General features: G+C 39.6%; 2 protein-coding genes across 2 annotated transcripts in view; both read right to left on the bottom strand.

Annotated features, from left to right (window-relative positions):
- Positions 1–21,756, bottom strand: part of LOC309805249 (uncharacterized protein) — a gene marked incomplete at its 5' end in the record, with an annotated part of 94,677 nt that overhangs the window by 18,645 nt on the left and 54,276 nt on the right. The window lies entirely within an intron of this gene.
- On the bottom strand, positions 8,120–9,049 carry LOC309804396 (olfactory receptor 1f45-like; the record flags this gene model as incomplete). The annotated part of the gene is given in 2 exon segments (XM_082621744.1): positions 8,120–8,785; positions 8,789–9,049. Coding segments are annotated over 2 exon segments (927 nt in total).

Here is a 21,756-nt window from a genome sequence, read left to right on the forward strand (position 1 = left end):
GTCTTCTCTGGAGAAATGTCTATTCAGGTCTTCTGCCCATTTTTGGATTGGGTTTTGGCTTTTTTGTTATTGAGCTGCATGAGTTGTATGTAAATTTTGGAGATTAACCCAACTGACAAAGTTGCTTCATTTGCAAATATTTTCTCACATTCTGAGGGTTGCCTTTTGGTCTTCTTTATGGTTTCCTTTGCTGTGCCAAGCTTTGAAGTTTCATTAGGTCCCATTTTTTAATTTTTGTTTTTATTTCCATTTCTCTAGGAGGTGGGTCAAAAAGGATCTTGCTGTGATTTATGTCATAGAGTGTTGTGCCTATATTTTCCTCTAAGAGTTTGATAGTTTCTGGCCTTACATTTAGATCTTTAATCCATTTTGAGCTTATTTTTGTGTATGGTGGTAGGGAGTGTTCTAATCTCATACTTTTACATGTACCTGTCCAGTTTTCCCAGCCCCAATTATTGAAGAGTCTGTCCTTTCTCCACTGTACATTCCTGCCTCCTTTATCAAAGATAAGGTGAGCATATGTGCGTGTGTTTATCTCTGGGCTTTCTATGCTGTTCCATTGATCTACATTTCTGTTTTTGTGCCAGCACCATACTGTCTTGATTACTGTAGCTTTGTAGTATAGTCTGCGGTCAGGGAGCCTGATTCCTCCAACGCCCTTTTTCATTCTCAAGATTGCTTTGGCTATTCGGGGTCTTTTGTGTTTCCATAAAAATTGTGAAATTTTTTGTTCTAGTTCTGTGAAAAATGCCAGTGGTACTCTGATACGGATTGCATTGAATCTGTAGATTGCTTTGGGTAGTATAGTCATTTTCACAAAGTTGATTCTTCCAATCCAACAACATGGTGTATCTCTCCATCTATTTGTATCATCTTTAATTTCTTTCATCAGTGTCTTATAATTTTCTGCATATATGTCTTTTGTCTCCTTTAGGTAGGTTTATTCTTAGATATTTTTTTCTTTTTGTTGCAATGGTAAATGGGAGTGTTTTCTTAATTTCACTTTCAGATTTTTCATCATTAGTGTATAGGAATGCCAGAGATTTCTGTGCATTAATTTTGTATCCTGCTACTTTACCAAATTCATTGTTTAGCTCTAGTAGTTTTCTGGTAACATCTTTAGGATTCTCTATGTATAGTATCATATCATCTGCAAACAGTGACAGCTTTACTTCTTCTTTTCCAATTTGGATTCCTTTTATTTCTTTTTCATATCTGATTGCTGTGGCTAAAACTTCCAAAACTATGTTGAATAATAGTCGTGAGAGTGGGTAACCTTGTCTTTTTCCTGATCTTAGTGGAAATGCTTTCCGTTTTTCACCATTGAGGACGATGTTGGCTGTGGGTTTGTCATATATGGCCTTTATTATGTTGAGGAAAATTCCCTCTATGCCTACTTTCTGCAGGGTTTTTATCATAAATGGGTGGTAAAATTTAAGTTAATACATGCATAAGCCCTCTGACTTCCCACATACCTGAATATGTGCATATTTTCCATCATTTCCCCTTTTGATTGCAAATCTTGTTAGAAAGCAGTGATGCTCAAAATATCCATCCCTCAATGCTGGGGTGCTGGCTCTTACCTCAGGTTCAGATCATGTCCCTCGCTGTTACATCTCCTTTGTTTTCACCTAGTCACTCACGTTGGAGGAAAACTACGCTGATCTCATGAACAGGCTCAGAGATATGTTAATGGGGAAACACTTTATAGGCTATACATTTTATCACTTACACTCAATTGTCACAGAAGCATTGCACATGTGCTGTTAGCAGCAGACTTAAAGCAAGCAGTGTCACATTTCATGAGTAGTTATAATCTGTGAAAATTTCACTAGATAATTTTCTTTCCATTCAGAACATCAGGGCAAAAGCATGGTTAACACAATAACTGTCATAAATACAGACCTTAACTAACAGAAATAGAATTTAACATCCACTAAAACATAGTCTTTTTTCTCTCTGAAATAACCCTCATCTCCACCAAACACAGCAAATCAAAACTAGTTTGTTTGCAATTGACCATATCAGCTCCTTCAAGCTGGCTGAGGTAGAAGTCCTCAGGAGTCTCAGACTGAATTCCCCAAAGGCCTCTCAAGGCCAGGAATGCCATGACAAAAGCCTGCCATAAGCCTCCACCTCAGTGGATTTCTGTCTTCTAGAGGTATCCCAAATATCAAGATTCGTGCACATGCCAGGAGACAGTCTTTCCCATTCACCTGATAAGGCTGCTCAGAAACCAGGAGTCCCAGTTTTTGGAGGGACTAGGTAGAGAGAAAAGAAAAATGTTTCAATTCTACCCTCAGGAGTAGTTTACCCAATTGCTGTAAGTCACAACTAACTTGAGGGGAAGGGCATCCCTCTATCTGGAAAACACAGATCAAAACTTTCCAGACAAAACCCATAAATATTATAACCATATTCACCAGTTCACTCAGTAACCAATCCTTCCATTAACTTTTTACGAAGCCATCAGGTTTTCCTTTAGGATTATTTAAGTTTTTACCCAGTTCTGAAGTGTAATCTGAAATTTATCAGAGACCTGTTATTAGCAAAAGGTCGTTCCTATGAATCTGGAAGATGAAGCACTTTTGCAAAAGCATCAGAGTACAACAATAACTGTCTACAAAAGACAAAAGACTTAAAAAGTCACAGTTAAACATATTATCACAATATAAGCAATAAAGAATCTTGGTTATAGTAACTAGGATTATGACTGATTATAATCTTAACCCTTAAAAACCTTAATCTCTCACCAAAACCAAAAAACAATTGTGCATTTCCTGATTGGTAAGCTTAATGCTTTAGTCTTATTCTCCTAAGCAGGCAAAAGTAGATAAACTTAGACCTGACCAGCAATTAATGTTCCAATATTTTACCTTTTTTGAAATGACTTAGTCAATGAATTCTCTTCATGTAACTTAGTTTAGTTTCAAGTTACAAAAATCTTGAGAGACTATTTTAGATAGACACTCCCAAAACATAATTATTCCCATAAAGAATTTTAAAATCCTTGCTCCTTTTTGTTCATTTACTCTTAGAGATCACATATGATTAGATTAAAGTTCCTGAGAACCCAGGTAGATCATATACATCTCAAAGGTACAGGAAGAGAAATACCAATTCCTTCAGAGAGCTAGCTTAACCAATTACAGAAGGCTCACTTTGATACAATAGCAGAGCCATGAGGGGCCATTGTTCTCCAGATCTCTTGGCCGCCCCCATTCATCATGCACAGCCACTACAGGGTCCCACATACTAGTAGACATCCACTGCAGTACTACCCCTGCAACTTTCAGGATTACCCCCTCAACTTTTGGACCCCACGTGTGAATGGCCGGCCACCCCGGGATAAAACCCACAACTTTCAGGCCCCACAAGCTAGTGGACAACCCCTGCAACATTCCATTCCCCATCCTGTATTTCCCAACATCTCCGTGCTCACAAGAGTTTCCTTGTTCTCCTGGCTGGCTCTGCCAACTGTTGGGCTGCACCCAGCAGGCCTCTAAGGCCTACATTTGCCCAGTTTAAGACCAAAGAAGAAGCCTGGAGTCAGCAACAGAGACATCAGTGGCTTAATGGATGGTAGGGGGTGTAGTTTGCCAGTTATAGAGGGAATTACATCAGTTTGGCGCATTAGTTACCAGGACCCATACTACCCCTTTGATAAGGACAATCAGTAGCCTGGGCCTGGGGCAAGCATGTAGGAAGTTCAGTCGTGTGAGTAGGGTATAGGGGAAGCAGGCAATGGTTGAGCAGGGGATGTTCAGAGAGGAAGAGAACCCCTATCCTGAGTGGCCTGACCATATAAATGTCATCAGTAGTATACCATGTCCCTGTTCCCTCCTTCCTGATCCTCTCCTCCCCACTTCATGTAGTAAAGTCAGAGTAATTTATTTACCTATTTGGCTTTGAATGATTTCTTTACCAAAATATTATATTAGATATGATTTCTTGAGACTACTTTTGGCTTCATTATGACAATTTTTAAGGATATAAGCTGAATTTATTTACGATAGAAATTTCTTGAAACAACTGGATCACTAGGCAGTTCTTTGGTCTTTTTAGGTTCTATAGGGAGTTTGTGTTGTAATCATGGCTCTGTATTGTGGGATTTGATCTGCATCATCAAGTCTGAATTCTTAAGGGACATCTGCAGTTACTTTCATGCAACAAAGATAACCTCACATCCTTCTTGGCAAATATATCCATCCACAATACAGGGGCAAGTTTGTGCCTTTATATCAGTTGTATGTCACATTTAGAAATCATGATGAACCTGAACCAGTAGTTTTTGATGAGCAACAGGATATGCTTGAAGTTTAGAATGAATAAAAGGTGGCCTGTTTTGACGGTGGGCTTGGCAATACACTGTGTACCTCTGTGTGGCTCACAAATGAAAAGTTAATCTAGAAAACCAGATTCATTTGGAATCAGATTTCATAAGTTAGACATAGCCAGCTTTCAATATTCAAGTGACAAAAGGTCAATGCCGAGAACAAAGTCATCTACTAGAAGGCCAATTGACAATGTGATAGATAAAGTTCATATAAAGCCTAGCTTTCTGCCCTCAAGCACAAGGAGACAAGATATTACAGGCAGAACACTAAGAATATCTACTAGGCTACAATATCCAGGGACTAGCAGGAAGGGCTTCTTCAGCTCATGAGAGATGGTGCTGGACTCTGATGGAAACCGTGGCCTTGGAACAGACACTTGAAGGACAAGTTAGAGGAAAATGATTCCATGAAACTTGAAAATACCTCCAATGGCCGTGACATGGAGCAATCCTTGCTCCCTCCAGGGAGAACAGTATCTGGGGAAATGTGCCAGGAAGAAGGATGAGCCTTTATTCCAACATCATTGAGGTGAAGCCAAACTTTTCCCTCCATATGTTTTTTGTTTGTTTGTTTTTGTTGTTTTTTAAACATCTTTATTGGAGTATAACTCCTTTACAATAGTGTGTTAGTTTCTGCATTATAACAAAGTGAATCAGTTATACATATACATATGTTCCCATATCTCTTCGCTCTTGAATCTCCCTCCCTCCCACCCACCCTATCCCACCCCTCTAGGTGGTTTGTGTCCAAATGGTTTTAATTGGCTCACAAAGAGCTGTTCCTGTTGGCTAACTAGTGCTAGATGGAAGTTGCCTGTGGGGAAGTGGGGGTGGTGTCTTTAGGGAGTCCCAGCTGCAGAGAAGAGGCTCCTGGCAGAGGCCTGGCCTCTGCTAACTCAGGCCCTGGAGGGTGAATTCCCAGACACAATCCTGATTTCCTGGCTGCTCCCAGGGGGGACTCTGCCAGCCTGGCACTGCTTTGCTTCTATGGGCAGAGGTCCCTCGAAGCCCTGCATGAGGCTGAGCTTTGATTTATGACCACTTCATGTCATGTGTGACTCTCACATGCAGGAAACCACAACAGAGGCTGATTCTACCTGGACCTTAGAGTAAACCCCTTTGCTTATTTCCCCTTCATTCCCCTTAAGTGGTTGAAGTAATGCAAGGAGCCAGTGAAGATGGTGTTGAAGGTGGCCCTCAGAAGTAGGAGGTTTAAAGACTCGAGGCTCTGGTAGAATTAAACAGCATATAACCTCACACCACAGCCAGTCTGAGCAAGACAGAGGCCTTTCCTCTTTCTGCTAACACCACACTGCTGAGATTTCTTTTCCCCTTCAGACAGGATCTTCTGTCTGGTGAATGATGATTTCTCCCTTGAGCTGAATGAGTGGGGACCATGTAGATAGAGAGTGATTTTCCCTTTGACTTTGTACCCTATTGTAAGTTCACTGATTTCTCTCTATCCTCATGCTCCTTCTCACAGCCAACTTTTGACTGACAGTTGAGGGAGAGATGGATGAGCAATAAAACTATATCCCAAACATGGCTCTTTTCATTCAACCCTGCTGCTTCTTTGGGTCCCAGAATGCAGTGGAATCTTTCTGTGTTCTGGAGTAACCTTCTCAGTACTTTAGTTCCCTAGATTTAAATTTTTACCCTTCTGATTTTTTTTGTGTCTAGGAATGTTCACTTCCCAGTTTACCATTAGACTTGCCTACCACATCATCAGTGATTTTTCAATACATGATTATTTGGGATGAACAAAAACTCTACTGAGCATTGTATGGGATGTGCCCATGCATAATCTATGGTATTTTATCAAAGTGAATATGTAATGTAATAACCAGAGGAGACGTATGCAGATATGGGTAATGCAAGGAAGAATATGATGAGACCAAAATGAGTCATGTAACCTTAAACACCAACATTAGTCCATGTTATTATATCTCAAACATTTGCACTAAACTACTTCTAAAATAAAACTTAACAGTTCAGAACACTACATTGATTTTGTCACATGTAGTCAGGTTCCCACTGACACCAACATACATTTGGGAGTTCATTTACTACAACCAAGAAGAACTGTGTTGTGTGCTCAGTACATGTCTGTGAGATGTAATTAGTAAAGAAGTTAAGGGGAATGCACAATTATTAGAGTCTTTAAAAATCAAGGGAGGGCTTTCCTGGTGGCACAGTGTTTGGGAGTCTGCCTGCCGATGCAGGGGACACGGGTTCGTGCCCTGGTCCAGGAAGATCCCACATGCCGAGGAGCGGCTGGGCCCGTGAGCCATGGCCGCTGAGCCTGCGCGTCCAGAGCCTGTGCTCCACAACGGGAGAGGCCACAACTGTGAGCGGCCCGTTTACCACACACACACACAAAAAAAAAATCAAGGGAGTTTTTCAGCAGACGAATGAAAGAAAGAGGAAGAGAATTAGGAGAAAGTCATGGAACATATAATTATGTGAGTTGATGACAAACAAAGTTGTAAGTATGGCTCGGGGCCGAGTCATCTTGGGCTTGTATTTGAAGGTAATACTTGGATTTATCCTGGCCTCTTCAATATTTCTATAAGGAGTGGCTGACAGGATGTCATCAATGTTTTAGGAGGATTAAAGTGATCCTGTGTGCAGGACAGATATGTGTAGGGGGAAGCAGGAGGCAGTCAGAACCACGATAAGCCTGTTGCTGTGCTCATGGTAAGAGCTGGTCAGTGTTGGGACCAAGTGGGAAAGAAGGTGATAGTGAGGACAATGAGTACTGATTTTTCACGAGAGTAGAGAAGATTGAGAAAGGAGAGAAGGCCAATGAGGAATTGAAGGCTTTTGAAGAATGACCACTGGAGATTTAGGTGAGTGCTCCCTGGACACCAGGGAAGACGAGGTGGGAACCCTCAGGTGTAGAGTAGGAAAAGAGGCAAGGGCTCCTAGAAACTTTCCCCATGGATTGGAACAAACTCTGGACTTGGAGTCAGAAGTTCTGGGTTCTAATCCAAATCCTGTAATTAATTCATGTTTTCATGTTCCTAAGTTGTTATAGGAACTCTGGGCAGTTTAGCATTAAGGGAACCTCTGCTTCTCTTAGCCCATCTAAATTTGAAGGGATACCGAGATTTCTATGAGGAATTCTAGCTACTGTCTGAGGCTCGTCACCCTCTGATACCCATCCCTGACACCCATGCCAGGCAATAAACCACCAAGAAGTTAGATTGGTTGTGGGGGAAGAAGAATAGTGCAGGGCTAGGTTCTGAGCTGTGAGAGGAGAGGGTAGGAATTGAGCCTAAGACAGAGGAAAAGTTAACTAATTCAGTAATGACCAAAGACCCTGAAAGTAACAGCACCATTTGTAACCAATAATTGCTCATTGTACAGCCCTGGAAAAGGTAACTTTTCTGTGACTCAGTAAATTGGGGATAATTTAACATCTCCTAATGTGAGGCCATAGAGGACAGGTGACACTGAGGAGAGCCAACTCTAAAGTTTTCTGAAATTCTCAGACCATATAGTAGTCACTGTCTCATAGGGTTGCTGGACCCAATCCTGTCTTTTCCTGAATTTTTGTTGTCTGTAAAATAAGTGTTTTTAAATCACACCTTTTTATACATAACTAATGGTTTTATGACTTATGAGCACCTATCAGCCTCATATTTAAAAGCATGACCATGATCACATATCATTAATTACAGGAATAGTCATGGGTAAATTTACACCTATAGGGACTCAGTTTCTTGGTCTGTAAAATGAAAAAAATGTATGCTATCAAGAGTCCTCTCAGTTCTAAAAGTTTTAAATTATAGAATATGAAATTAGTTTCCTTAAAGCTCCCTTCATGTCATGAGTTCTCAAGCTGTAGATGAAGAGATTGATGAGAGGAGTCACCACTGTGAAGATGACAATAGTCACCACATCTTGCACTGAGTACGAGGATGAAGGGTGCTTATAGTCCCCCAGGATTGCCCCATAGAACAGGGAGACCACAGTGAGGTGGGATCCACACGTGGACAGGGCTTTCCTTATTCCATGGGCAGATGGCAACTTCAGTACATTAGAGAAGATGGAATCATATAAAATGATGATACATGTAAATGGTGTCATAAATACCAGTTCACCCACAGTGAATACCATCAGGTCATTGATAAAGGTATTCAAACAAGAGAGTTTTAGAATAGGATAAGGGTCACAGAAAAAGTTATACACAGCATTGTTGGAACAAAATGTGAGTTGCACCATAAGAAGAGTGTGTAGGAGACCATGCAGATTTGTACTGAGCCAAGATGCAGCCACCAGAAGGACACAGAGTTTGGGCCTCATGATCATGGTGTAGTGGAGTGGGCAACAGATGGCAGTATAATCATCATAGGCCATCACACTCAGGAGGAACCCATCTATGTTGATGAAAATGATGAAGAAGTAGATCTGGGTCGTACATTCCATGTAAGAGATAGACTTGCTTCACAGTATGTGATTCACCAGCTTCTTGGGGATTGTGACTGATGAAAAGCAGATGTTGACACAGGAGAGGTTGGCCAAGAATAAGGACATGGGTGTTTGGAGATGACTGTCACAGCTGATAGCCAAGACAATGAGAAAGTTCCCAATGAGGGTGACCAGGTACATCCACAAGAACAGCCCAAAGAGAACCTCCTCCTGCTCTGACTGCCCAGAGAGTCCCAGGAGAATGAATTCTGTGACTCCAGTCTGGTTGTCTCTGCCCATGTCTGCAGGGGAGAAGATGTGGTCAAAAGTAAAAGGAAATATTTATTTAATTAGGCTCCATATATTGTTTATAGATTACAAGTTTTTAATGATACCAGATCCAAAATGTATTTCTTAATTAATAACACTTCAAATATAAAAGTAGATGAGATTGATAATGTCATCATTGGAGCAAATTTTTTATGATACTGTTTTGTCATTGAGAATTAATTCACATTAGATAATTCTATGAAGCGAGTTTTAATGAAATAAATAGCTGTTTAATTATCTTTGATTTCATGCAGCTTAATTCATACTTCAATAACATTTAATGAATATCTGGTATATACAAGTTATTTTCACATACACAATCTCTTTTAATCCATATCATCCATATATATATATATATATATATATATATATACATATATATATATATATGTATGTATATATATATATATATATATATATATATATATATATATATATATAGGCCGCCTCACATGGCTTTTGGGATCTCAGTTCCCTGGCCAGGTACTGAACCTGGGCCACAGCAGTAAAAGCCTAGAATCCTAACCACTAGGCCACCAGGAACTTCTGTAATCCATCATTCATAAGTGAGGACCCTGAGAAGAAGAATCAGAGATGAAGAACCTGGGATTCAGGGAAATTAGGTGATGACAGATTAGATTGAAAGAAAGCGTAACATTTATAGTCTTGAAACAGCTGAAATGCCCTTTTCTTTATATTCCTCCCTAGTTTTACTTCCAAGTTTCAATTATCAACCATTTATTGAGACTATAACCAAGTGCCAGGCAGTGTCTTCCTGCCTTACATACATTTCTTACAGATTTAAAATATGTAAATTTAAAAAATAACAAGCTTCATTAAGCAGAAGGGAAAAATGAAGCAATGAGATTTAGCTATTTGTTTAAAGTCATAAGTTCTTTTACCCGAATAACTTTATACAACTCACTCAAATTCATTCTGGATCTCTCTTATTTTCTCAGGATTATACTAATTCTAGGCACTGAAGGATCTGCCTGGCAGTTTTCCCTCAACGTTGTAACTGGAGAGCATCAAAATGTCATTGCAGTAGCTCACAAATGTTGGCTTGGATGAGCTAAGCATGCTAGTGAGTTTGCTATGTACTGCATTCTGTGAAGAGACTTCTTTTCTCCCTGTGCTGGCCAAAACAGGATCACTGGTATTTGTATTATTTTTGAAGAGGAAAAGGAGATTCATAGAGAAAGTCAAGTTATGGGGGCATATCCAAGTGATAATCCCAGCCTTAAGGAATTCATGCAGGCAGAAAGAGTCAGATAGAGAATTTTGAATATGTAAGAATACACAGTATTCGAATAGTAAAGAGGAGAGGAGATGGCATTTCAGGGGAGGAGATTTACAGGTTAAATGTCTTGACTGACTGGGATAAAGGATGTCACAGGCAATACTTTTAGGAGAGTGGTTGCAGGATGTATATAGTATGGTGACTATAAAGTATCCAGCATTTTGAGAGTTAACTTAGTAAAACCAATGTAAAATTCTGAGATCTGAAGCCATTTTCTCATAAATTATATCAGAATTAAAAGGTAGAAAGGCAGTAGTTGGCAGTACCCAGAGCTATTGAAAGAAAGTACTTCAGGGAAAGGATGTCGAATGTAGAAGTGGGGTACAGGGGTTGCATCAAGGAAAAACCAAAACAATATTTGTGCAGACTTTTTCATTGTGCTCCAAAGAGTAGATGTTGATATTAGGGTCTTAATTGTAAGCTATTTCCCATAATGGAAATGGTAGTAGAAGGGGAAAGAAGTATAGCAGGATGGTGTAGGGTTTTTCCTATTGTCTGGGAACTGGCAAAGGCAAAAACAGGTGTACAGGCTCTAAATAACCCAGACTCTAGGTCGAGAGATCTGCCAGCATTAAGGTTAGCCACTTCCTGTCAATGTTTGCTGAGATAGTCCTACCAGGAGTACAAGCAACGTTGGCCCCAACCCCCAAGTCAATATGGTAAGAGGGCCTGGTTTCATATATTAGTCCCTTGTGAATCTCTTTAGTTTGTGACTGTCTCTGAGACATCTCATGTTTTGCAGCATTGAGTGTTTGTGTTCCTGGACCTTAAAACTGAGGATGCTTCGTGCTTGGACCGCAGCTCAAGCTGACCCCCTCTGTGGGGTTCCATGTGGCATCCAAGCAACCTCCCTCTGAGACACTTCTGTAATGTGGTCATAGACCACAGTGAAGGTACACAAGGAAGCAACTAATAAAACGGTGGAGCTTAAGGGCAGAATAGGAGGGTCTTGAATGTCTGACAGAAGAGTCTCTTTTGTGAGGAAAGAGGGTGGCTCTTGGCTCTGAGCTTTTGGCCAGAATTTCTAAGAGCCTGCCATCACTGATCTTAGCAATGCTGCCCTTAGTTACCTCTTTCGTTTCCCACTGCTTAATTTTCTGTTTCCACCTTGGAAACATGCTTGCTCTCTTCTGCAATGGGCAGTACATCCTGAAAGAGGAAAGGCTTGTACATGTTAAACCAGGTGATGTTTCCCGTTTGAACTTGGTGAGATGCTGAAGCATTTAGTGTGTGTTTCTCCAAATGTAAATGTATGTGTTTTTGTCTGTGTGAATCTGTCTCTGTGGGAGATAACTGTGTCCTCACCTGCTTTCCCAGATTTTCTTACCTGGCTGCTCTGCTGCTGTGAGAGGCTATCATGGGACCCCTGTCTCCACTGGCTCCTTGCCTGACCCTGAATCATGAGAATGTCACAGCTAGTGGGGGAGTCAGAAAGATTTTCTCCCTGGAGGAGAACACTTAGATTCAGACAGGTGGATTCCCCACAGCTCCTCATTAAAGGCACACATACTAAGTGTTCTTTGTTCCTATCCTCTCTGGAAACAGATATCTCAGCCTGAGGGGAATCAGTTTCGTGTTCAGACTTGTTGCTTCCCATTGCATCAAGTACATCTCACACCCATGTCACAGACAAAATATACTTGGTCCCTTGTTCTGTGCTCAGAATTGATCTGAAGAAAAATTGTGAAGCCAGTGAACTTGGCCCACAGATATTCACGGTAGCTCCAAGGCTCTACACTGACTCCCTTTTGTATAATCCTTAAGTCTTTAGGACTCTGCACTCTTTCTTCTTTCAAATAAAAGGTTTGTCAATTTATAGTAAGAAAGTAAGGTCTAAGAACAGACCCTCAATTCTGTCTCAGTTAATCTCTGTAATAGTTGCTGTGTCCCTGACATAGGAAACCAGAGGTACCACTTAGAAATGCTGGCCTGTGGACAGGGGTAGGGAATACTGGGTGTGGGTTATATATGTGGTCATCTAAATAATATCTGTGGGCTATTGGCACTTGGATGTGTATTTTTAAGTTTCTATTTGTGTGCATATACATAGCAAAATTTTTACAAAGTGAGTTTTAAAACCAATTTAAAAAAATGAAAGAACACAAATATGAAATTGGGCAAAGGTGTGTTAGGCAAGTGCAAAAATTAGAGAACATTGGTGGCATTATTAATTACAGATAAAGCAATAATTAAGTCAACTGAAAGCATAAATCACAAAAGAGGAATATTTGATGATAACAAAGGACAAATTCATAAAACTTAATCACAGTTATGAAATCAAACAAAACAATGTAGCAACTGTTTGCAACAGCAATGTAGAATAGGAATAGGTTAGGCAAAGGTTTAAAAAAATTTTAAAGAAGTTGATTAATGTCTTAATGATGGACTTTAGTATACAATTCCCAGAATTTGATAGATCAAGTAGTTAATTAAAAAATATGACAGAGATTTTGTTTAAACAACAAAGAAATTTGATTTGTACACAGGGAAATATATTCAATATTCTGAGATAAACCATAATGGAAAAGAATATTTAAAAAATGCATATATAACTGAATCACTTTGCTGTACAGCAGAAATTATCACATTGTAAATCAACTATACCTCAGTTAGAAATATATATATAGGGCTTCCCTGGTGGCGCAGTGGTTGAGAGTCCGCCTGCCGGTGCAGGTGACATGGGTTCGTGCCCTGGTCCGGGAGGATACCACATGCTGCAGAGCAGCTGGGCCCGTGAGCCATGGCCGCTGAGCCTGCACGTCCAGAGCCTGTGCTCCGCAAGGGGAGAGGCCACGGCAGTGAGAGGCCAGTGTACTGCAAAAAAAAAAAAAAAAAAAAAAAAAAATATATATATATATATATATACACATATAAAATACACATATTTCCACCTTGAAAATAGAAAATATATATTCTTATTTTAAGCCCAGGGAATAATTATAAATGTTGGCCATTTTCTTGACTACAACAAAAACTTTATAATAGAGTTTTTGAAATGAAAACTGAATCAATGAAATCAAACATTGATTTCATAAGATATATTCTCTTATGGCCTTCACCACAAAGCCAAAAATTAGAAACCAGAAATCAAAATGTAAAAAGAAATGTTCAGTTGATAAAATTTAAAACAGTATTCTTCATAATCCCCATATCAAAAAGAAAGTTTAAACCAAATGATTCATAAATTAGAGAAAAAATATAAAAAGCTATGGGAAAATAGACTTAAATGCTCTTATTAATAATAAAGGAATATAAAAACTGAATAAATCAAGTATTTAATCAAGAATTTTTATTTTAAAATTATTTTAGTCAAATAAATATATTAGCATAGCTTTAAAAGTTAAACAATTCTTTAAATGAGAAAGGTAGTTCACTACCTATCTTTCCACTCCATGATCCAACTTCCCAATATAAATACTTTTATATATTTCTAAATAATATGTTTATAATGCTATTTTTGATCATTGATTTACAATATATTGTCTTCCCATTTTGACAGGTGATGAGTTAATACCATTTCACCATCCCTTTTCCTCTTCCTCAAATGCTCCTATTATAGGCACAACACAATTTGGAGGTATGTCAATATCTATTATTGACTTTCTGACTCTGTTATACACCGTTTGTGTACTAATCCTTTTGTTTTTCCTGGCACAAATTTTGAATGTTCCTGAAGTTAATAATTGCCTATTTTTTTCATTTGCTTAATTTTTTGTGTGTGTGTGGCATGTGGGCCTCTCACTGTTGTGGCCTCTCCCGTTGCGGAGCACAGCCTCTGGACGCGCAGGCTCAGCGGCCATGGCTCACCGGCCCAGCCGCTCCGCGGCATATGGGATCCTCCCAGACCCGGGCACGAACCCATATCCCCTGCATGGGCAGGCGGACTCTCAACCACTGCGCCACCAGGGAGGCCATCATTTGCTTAATTTTTATGCCTCTTTTCCTTCCATATTTTGAAATTAATTTTGGGGGGGTGAGTTATAATTGATAGATAATAAACATTACCCATTTACGTTACACTTCGATGAATGTTAAAATCATGTTGTCATGTAACCACCACCACAATCAAGAAACACAACAGTTATATCACCCTAAAAAGTTTTCTTGTTTCCCTTTGAAGTTAGCACCCTTCCATGACCAGGTAATCACTGATCTGCTTTCTTTCACTACAATTTTGTGTTTCCTAGAATTTAATATAAATGGAATCATACAGTATGTGGTCTTTTGTGTTTGAATTCTTTCACTTAGCATAATGCTTTTGAGATTAATCCATGTTGTCAATGTATCACAAATTTGTTGCATTTATTAACATTGTGTTCCTTTTCATTCCTGTGTAGTATTCCATAGTAAGGAGATCCACAATTTTTATAACCATTCAACAGTTGAGGAAATTGGTTTGTTTCCAGTTTAGAACTATTATGTATAATATGTATGCATATCACTATATATGTATACAATGTGCATATAATACTACCATGTATATTTCTGTAGAAGTTTGTGTGTGGCCATATGCTTTCATTTTTCTTGGAATGTGATTACTGGTTTTTATGGTAAATGTTTTAACTTTATAAGATACTGCAATACCGTTTTTGCAAAAAATAGCTGGACAGTTTGCATTCCTATCAGCAATATTTGAGAGTTCGAATTGTTACACATCCTTATCAACACTGGGTATTGTCAGTCATTTTTTTTTTTTTTCGGTATGAAGGCCTCTCACTGCTGTGGCCTCTCCCGTTGCAGAGCACAGGCTCCAGACACACAGGCTCAGTGGCCATGGCTCATGCGGCACGTGGGATCTTCCCGGACTGGGGCACGAACCCATGTCCCCTGCATCAGCAGGCGGAGTCTCAACCACTGTGCCACCAGGAAAGCCCTTGTCAGTCTTTTTAACATTAACTATTCTACTGGATGTATAATAATATCTCATTGTGGTTTTAATTTGCATTTTCCTGATAACTAGTGATGTTGAGCATCTTATACTTATCGCCTATTCATATATCCCCTTTTGTGAAGTTATGTTCAAATATTTTCCCCGTTTTTATTGGGTTGTTTGTCTATTTTTATTGAGCTGTTTTTCTTCTCAGTTTTGAGTTTTATTTTTTCTGGACTCAATTGTAAATTTCGCAAAGATTTTCTCCCAGTTTGTGGTTTGCTTTTAATTTTCTTATGCCTTATGAAAAGAAAAAAAATTAATTTTAATGTTCATCTTATCACTCTTTCCCCTTAAAGTTATGCTTTTTTTTTTTTTTTTTTTTTTTTTTTTTTTCTTTTTGCGGTATGCGGGCCTCTCACTGTTGTGGCCTCTCCCGTTGCGGAGCACAGGCTCCGGATGCGCAGGCCCAGCGGCCATGGCTCACGGGCCCAGCCGCTCCGCGGCATATGGGATCCTCCCAGACCGGGGCACGAACCCGTATCCCCTGCATCGGCAGGCGGACTCTCAACCACTGCGCCACCAGGGAGGCCCAAAGTTATGCTTTTTATGTCCTATTCATGAAATCTTTGCCTCAGTCAGTGTAACAAATATTTTGTACCATGTTTTCTTCCAGTAGTTTAATAGAATTTTGTCTTTAACTTTATGATTCATTTCCGTGAGTGAATATGATGTGAGATAATAATTAGAGTTAGTTTTTATCTATACTGATTACCAGTTGTTCCAACATCACCTGCTAAAAAGATTTCTGTTTCCATATTGAATTATACTTGCACCTTTGTTGAAATTCAATTCTATTTCTGGAGTTTCTGTGTGTTGCATTCATTTCTATGTTTATCTAACACCAATACCACACTGTCATGATTATTGAATCTTTATGTTAAATATTGAGATCAATAGTATAAGTGATCTGAACTTGTTCTTAATTTTCAAGGTTTTTGGCTATTTTAGGTCCTTTGCTTTTCAATATAAACCTTTAAATCAGCTTGTCAATTTCTTGAAAATTGTCTGTTAGGATTTTGATTGGGTTGTATTGAATCTGTTGATTAATTTGGGGAGAATTAAATTCTAATCTTTTATTGCTAACATATAGACACACAGTTGATTTTACGTATTCACCTTGTACTCTGAAATTAGCTTATCAATTCTAGGAATGTTTCTATAGATTCCATTGTGTTTTCTATGTAGTTCAACATGTACACTACGGCAAGAGTCAGCAAATTTTTACTGTAAAAGGCCAGTTACTGAGTACTCTACATGTTGCAATGTCACCTCTCCCATTGTAGAAGGAGAGCAGTCATAGAAAATATGAAAAAAATGATGATGGCTATGTTCCAAAGAACTTGTTAAAAAAAGAAAACAAAATGCAGAGGGCTGAATTTTGCTTATAGGCTGTGCTTTGCCAACTCTTGTTCTTGGGTTTTGCAGAAATGAAATCCTATAACATGTACACTTTTGTCTGGCTTCTTTAACAGCATAATTGTTTTGAGATTCATCCATGCTGTAGCTGTAGTTTATTCCTTTTTATTGCAGGTAATATTCCATTTCATGGCTATACTACAATGCTTCATACAGGCGCCTACCTATGAAGACTTGTGTTGTCTCTTAGAAATAAAGCTGCTAGCAACATTCAACTACAAGACTTGGTATGGATCTATGCTTTTTCTTCTCTTGGATTAATTAACTAGAAGAGGAAAGGCTGGATCATTTTAAGAAATTAACATTTTTAAGAAAATGCCAAACTCTTTTCCAAGGTTGTTGTATTGCGTATATTTCTTGGTGAATTGCCTGTTCAAATTTTTTGCATTTTTCAAAATTACAATGTTTGTCTTTATATTCTTGAATTTGTATATTGGGCATAGTTAAACTTTATCAGATATATGAATTAACAGATAAATGTTCTCGTTAGATATATGATTTGCAAATGTTTTCTTCCAGTATGTAACTTGTCTTTTAATTCATTTATCAGTGTATTTTGAAGAGCAGAAGTTCTTACTTTGATGTTCAATTTACCAGTTTGTTCATTTATATATGGTCTTTTGGTGTCATATCTAAGACATATTTATGTAATCCAAGTACCCAAAGTTTTTTTTTTTTTTTTTTTTTTTTTTTTTTTTTTTTTTTTTTGGTGCGCAGGCCTCTCAATGCTGTGGCTTCTCCCATTTTGGAGCACAGGCTCCAGACACGCAGGCTCAGTGGCCATGGCCCACGGGCCCAGCCACTCCACAGCATGTGGGATCTTCCCAGACCGGGGCATGAACCTGTGTCCCCTGCATTGGCAGGTGGACTCTCAAGGACTGCGCTATCAGGGAAGCCCTCCAAAGATTTTTTACGTGTTTTGGAAGTTTTATAACTTTAGATTTTACATTCAGATCTGTGGTCCATTTTGGGTTAATTTTAAAATATGGTATGAGGTATGGATCTAAGTTCCATACCCCCTCACCCCATATGATTTAGATAGCCAACTGGTCCAGCACCACTTGTTTAAAAAAGCTAGACGTTCTCTGCTAAATTGCCTTTGTATTTGGGTTTATTTCTGAATTCTTTCCTTTTCATTCATATATTTGTCTATACGGATGGCAGGACTCATGGCCAAGACTGATGGCCAAGACTCATTTGTCTTGAGTACAATCTTTATATAATAATTCTTGAATTTGGACAGTGTAAGTCTTCCAACTTAGATCTTTTTCAAAGCTGTTTTTGCAATGCTAGGTTTTTTGCATTGTTATATAAATTTTAGAATCAGTTTGCCAATTTCTATGAAAAAGTCTGATGAAATTTTGAGACCACATGAAATGTTATCTATTTCAGAATTAACGATAATTAGTATCCTGACCCAAAAGCATAGCATATTTCTTCATTTTAAAAGGTTTTCTTTTATTCCACTCATGAATATTATCTTTAGTTTTCAGTGTATGGATTGCTCATATTTTTGACAACTTTAACACTAAATGTTTCATATTTTATGCTACTGTAAATGGTACTAAGTTTTTAATTCAAATTATTTATTATTTGTTGTTATATGATTATTTTTTAATATTGGTTTTGAATCCTGAAACTTTGCTAAACTCACTAATTAGCTATAATAGATGCCTTATAATTCCATCAAAAATTCTGCATGGCAGATTATTGTGTCCACATACAAAGACAATTTTACTTTTTCCTTTCCAATCTAATTGGGTGCCCTATAATTTAATTTAATTCAGATACTAACTATTCTGACCTAAGACAGACCCCAGAGTTTAAGGGCTCGGTCCCACAAAGCTACCCCCATTCAGATGCCAATCAGAAGTACTGGGCCCCCAGGTTACTCATACTCTGTTAAACTTGGTTACACATCGGGGTTTCCATGACCCTATCCTCAAATTGGATAATTTGCTATAATGTCTCACAGAACTCAAGGAAACAGTTTATTTACCATTATTGGTTCATTTTAAAGGATACTATAAATGACACAAATGACCAGCCAGAGGAAGAGGCACATAGGGACAGGCCAAGGTCAGGAAGGGTCCTGAGTGCAGGAACTTCTGTCCCACAGAGTTTGGGGTGCACCAGCCTCGTGGCACATGGATGCTCGCTCTTCTACTTTTCCTTCTTTCTCTGGCCTGTGGTGTGGAAATGATGACAGTACCTCCAGCTGCCACCCTGGACCATAAGATGAGGATGGAAAACTTACACTAAGATAATGGGGTAGAAATTTCTGAGCTTGGGAGTCTGATGACATCTTAGATCCACTGTACCAGCCTTTGAATACCTACAACTGATCTTATTTTGTGGGTGATAGAAATAAACTTCTATCTTGTCTAAGCCAACATTTTATACATTTTTGTCTTTTGAAGGTAATAGTACTGTTCCAAACGGCCCCCAAGCATAGTGCTGCAATGTTGTCTAGTGTTCCTAAGTGCAGGAGGGCCATGAGGTGTTTAACGGAGAAAATAATCTTTGTTCAGGTATGAGTTACAGTGCTGTTGGCCATGAGTTCAATGTTAATGAGTTTACAATATATATTAAGTAAGGTGTATTTAAACTGAGACACACATACAACAATGTTATGTATTGATTGGTTGACCAAAAATATTGTGGCCAGAGGCTCACAGGAACCTCTTTCCCTTAGTAACAGTGGTTCAGTATTCACCAATTCAGTGTTTATCATGACTTTATGGAACAAAACTACCTACATAAAGAGAATTGACTGTATTATTATCCTTAGATGATAAAGCTGAGGTGCAGAGATACAAAGTAATGAGCCCGGGATCACATAGCTAGTAAGTGGTACAGCTGATATTTGAACCCAGGGCAGCCTGATTCCAGAACCTGTATTCTTCCCCACCACACCATCCTGCCTCTGGTAGGGTGAGAGAACCCTGGGTATCAGACTTCCTTGAAGGTCAAGTTTGAGTGGGAATTTGGATGCCCTGGAAAAAAACTCCTCCCCAGCCTTCTAGGAAATGATGGTATCCTGGGATGTCAAGTCAAACCTGTAGTGTCTCAATGTCTTGGGGAGCAGGGTAGTAGGTCAGAGTTTCTTTGTACTATCAGAGTGTCCTGGGATCATCAGGCTGCTTTGGATGGCTGGTCAGAGTTCCCTTATAGGGTTAGGCTATTTTGAGGCAGCAAGAGTATTGGAATTCAGTGTGTGCTTGTGGATCCAAGTTGACTACATGAATCTTGGGAGTCAGAGCTGTCATGCAGCTCGAGTTTCTCTAGGAGGCCACAGTATACCCTGGGGTAGGGGGAGAGGGGTTGGCATCTTGGATCAGTGTTTCTCGACTTTTATGTTGTTATGACCTGAATGTTTGTGTCTCCTCACCACTTCATATGTTGAGTCCTAACCCCAATGTGATGCAATGATATTTGGAGGTGGGGCCTTTGGGAGGTGATTAGGGTTAAGTGAGATCGTGAGGTTGAGGCCACAAGATAAGAGTAGTGTCTTTATAAGAAGAGAAAAGAGACCAGGACTGAGTTCTCTTTCTGTCTTGTGAAGACACAGAAGGTGGCTGTCTGTAACCCAGGAAAAGTCTCTAAGGAACTGAATCAGCTGGCATGTTAATCATGGACTTCTCAGCCTCCAGAACTGTGAGAAATGGATACCTGTTGTTTTAGCCACCTTACCTTTGGCATTTTATTATGGCAGCCAGAGCTGATGAAGACAAGTGTACAGTCAGTTCTCTTGGGGATCTTGTTACGGTGAAAATTCTGATTCAGTAGGACTGAAGTGAGGCCTCAAATCTTACATTTCTAACAAGCTCTCATGTGCTGCTTATACTTCTGATCCATGGATCATATTGTAAGCCTCAGGATCCTGGAAGATTACTATGTTTTTCTGTCTTGATTGTTCTTTTAAAGAATGTGTGTGAAGGATTAGCATAACATTGGGGATCAGACAGTCCTATGAGTACAGTGTGTTCCAAGGGGATTAGGGTGTCCTCATTGATTCAGTCTATTCTGACATTTCAGAACTTCATGGCGGGGGACAGGGATAATCTCCTAGTTGAGGTTGAATACTCTAGGTTTCAGTGTGTCCTAGAGAACCCTAGAGTCCTAGGATATTGGGTTGTCTTTAAAGGGTCAGGATGTCCTACAGATGTCAGAATGTAGTTCCTAGATCTAAGTAATCTCAAGAAGCAGAGTACTGCATGTGTCAGGGTGTCCTGACTGCTCAGCAATGGTGGGTATGTCAGGGTTTCCTTGAAGAATCAGAATGTCGGGATGTCATGGGAATCTCAGTCTTCTGCAGAGTCCTGAGGTCCAGGGAGATCAGGATGCACCTGGAATACAGATGCTCTTGAGGGTAAGTGTTCTCTGATGGTCTGGGTGACCTTGGAGGGTCAGGGAGTCCTGGGGGGTTCTGAGTGAAGGAGGAGGTGACATTTGGGAGAAGAAAACAGAAAGTACTTGAGAACTATGGTGTCCGGGAGACTCATCCTATGGTTCAGGTTGTCCTGACGGGGTGTCCAGTGTATTCTGAGAATCAGGATATTTAGGAGGGGCCAGAATGTACTTGTGTTTTTAGTTTTTTAGTTTCCTGGAAAGAAGTCTGTGGGAATCACCCACGTACTGAGACACAAGGCAGGCCCTACTCCTCATCTCCATTTGCACAAACTCTCCCTCCCCCTCTCCCCTCATGATGAGGTTCTGAGGAGGAGTCTCAGGAGGAATGCATTTTCTCTTCCTTCCCCTGCCTTCTCCCAGGGGGGGATGTAACAGGACAAAAGAATTTGGTCCTCTGGGAATATGAGCTCTTGGCCCCAGTCCCTAGACCCTCCAACAGAGCACCTTCCCTCATCTGGCTTGTGATCCTCCCCTGATGATGGGGGCTCTGGCGACCAGGCAATGATTGGATGGGCTCACAGGGGTGAGGAACAGGTCACTCCTCCAAGGCTCAGGGAGAAAGAGTTAGTGTGGGATTGCAAGCTGGGAAAGTAGGCATCTGAGAGCAAAAGGAGA

The sequence above is a fragment of the Mesoplodon mirus genome (assembly GCF_964341445.2).
Source record: "Mesoplodon mirus genome assembly, chromosome: 5".
Classification (NCBI taxonomy): Eukaryota; Metazoa; Chordata; class Mammalia; order Artiodactyla; family Ziphiidae; genus Mesoplodon; species Mesoplodon mirus.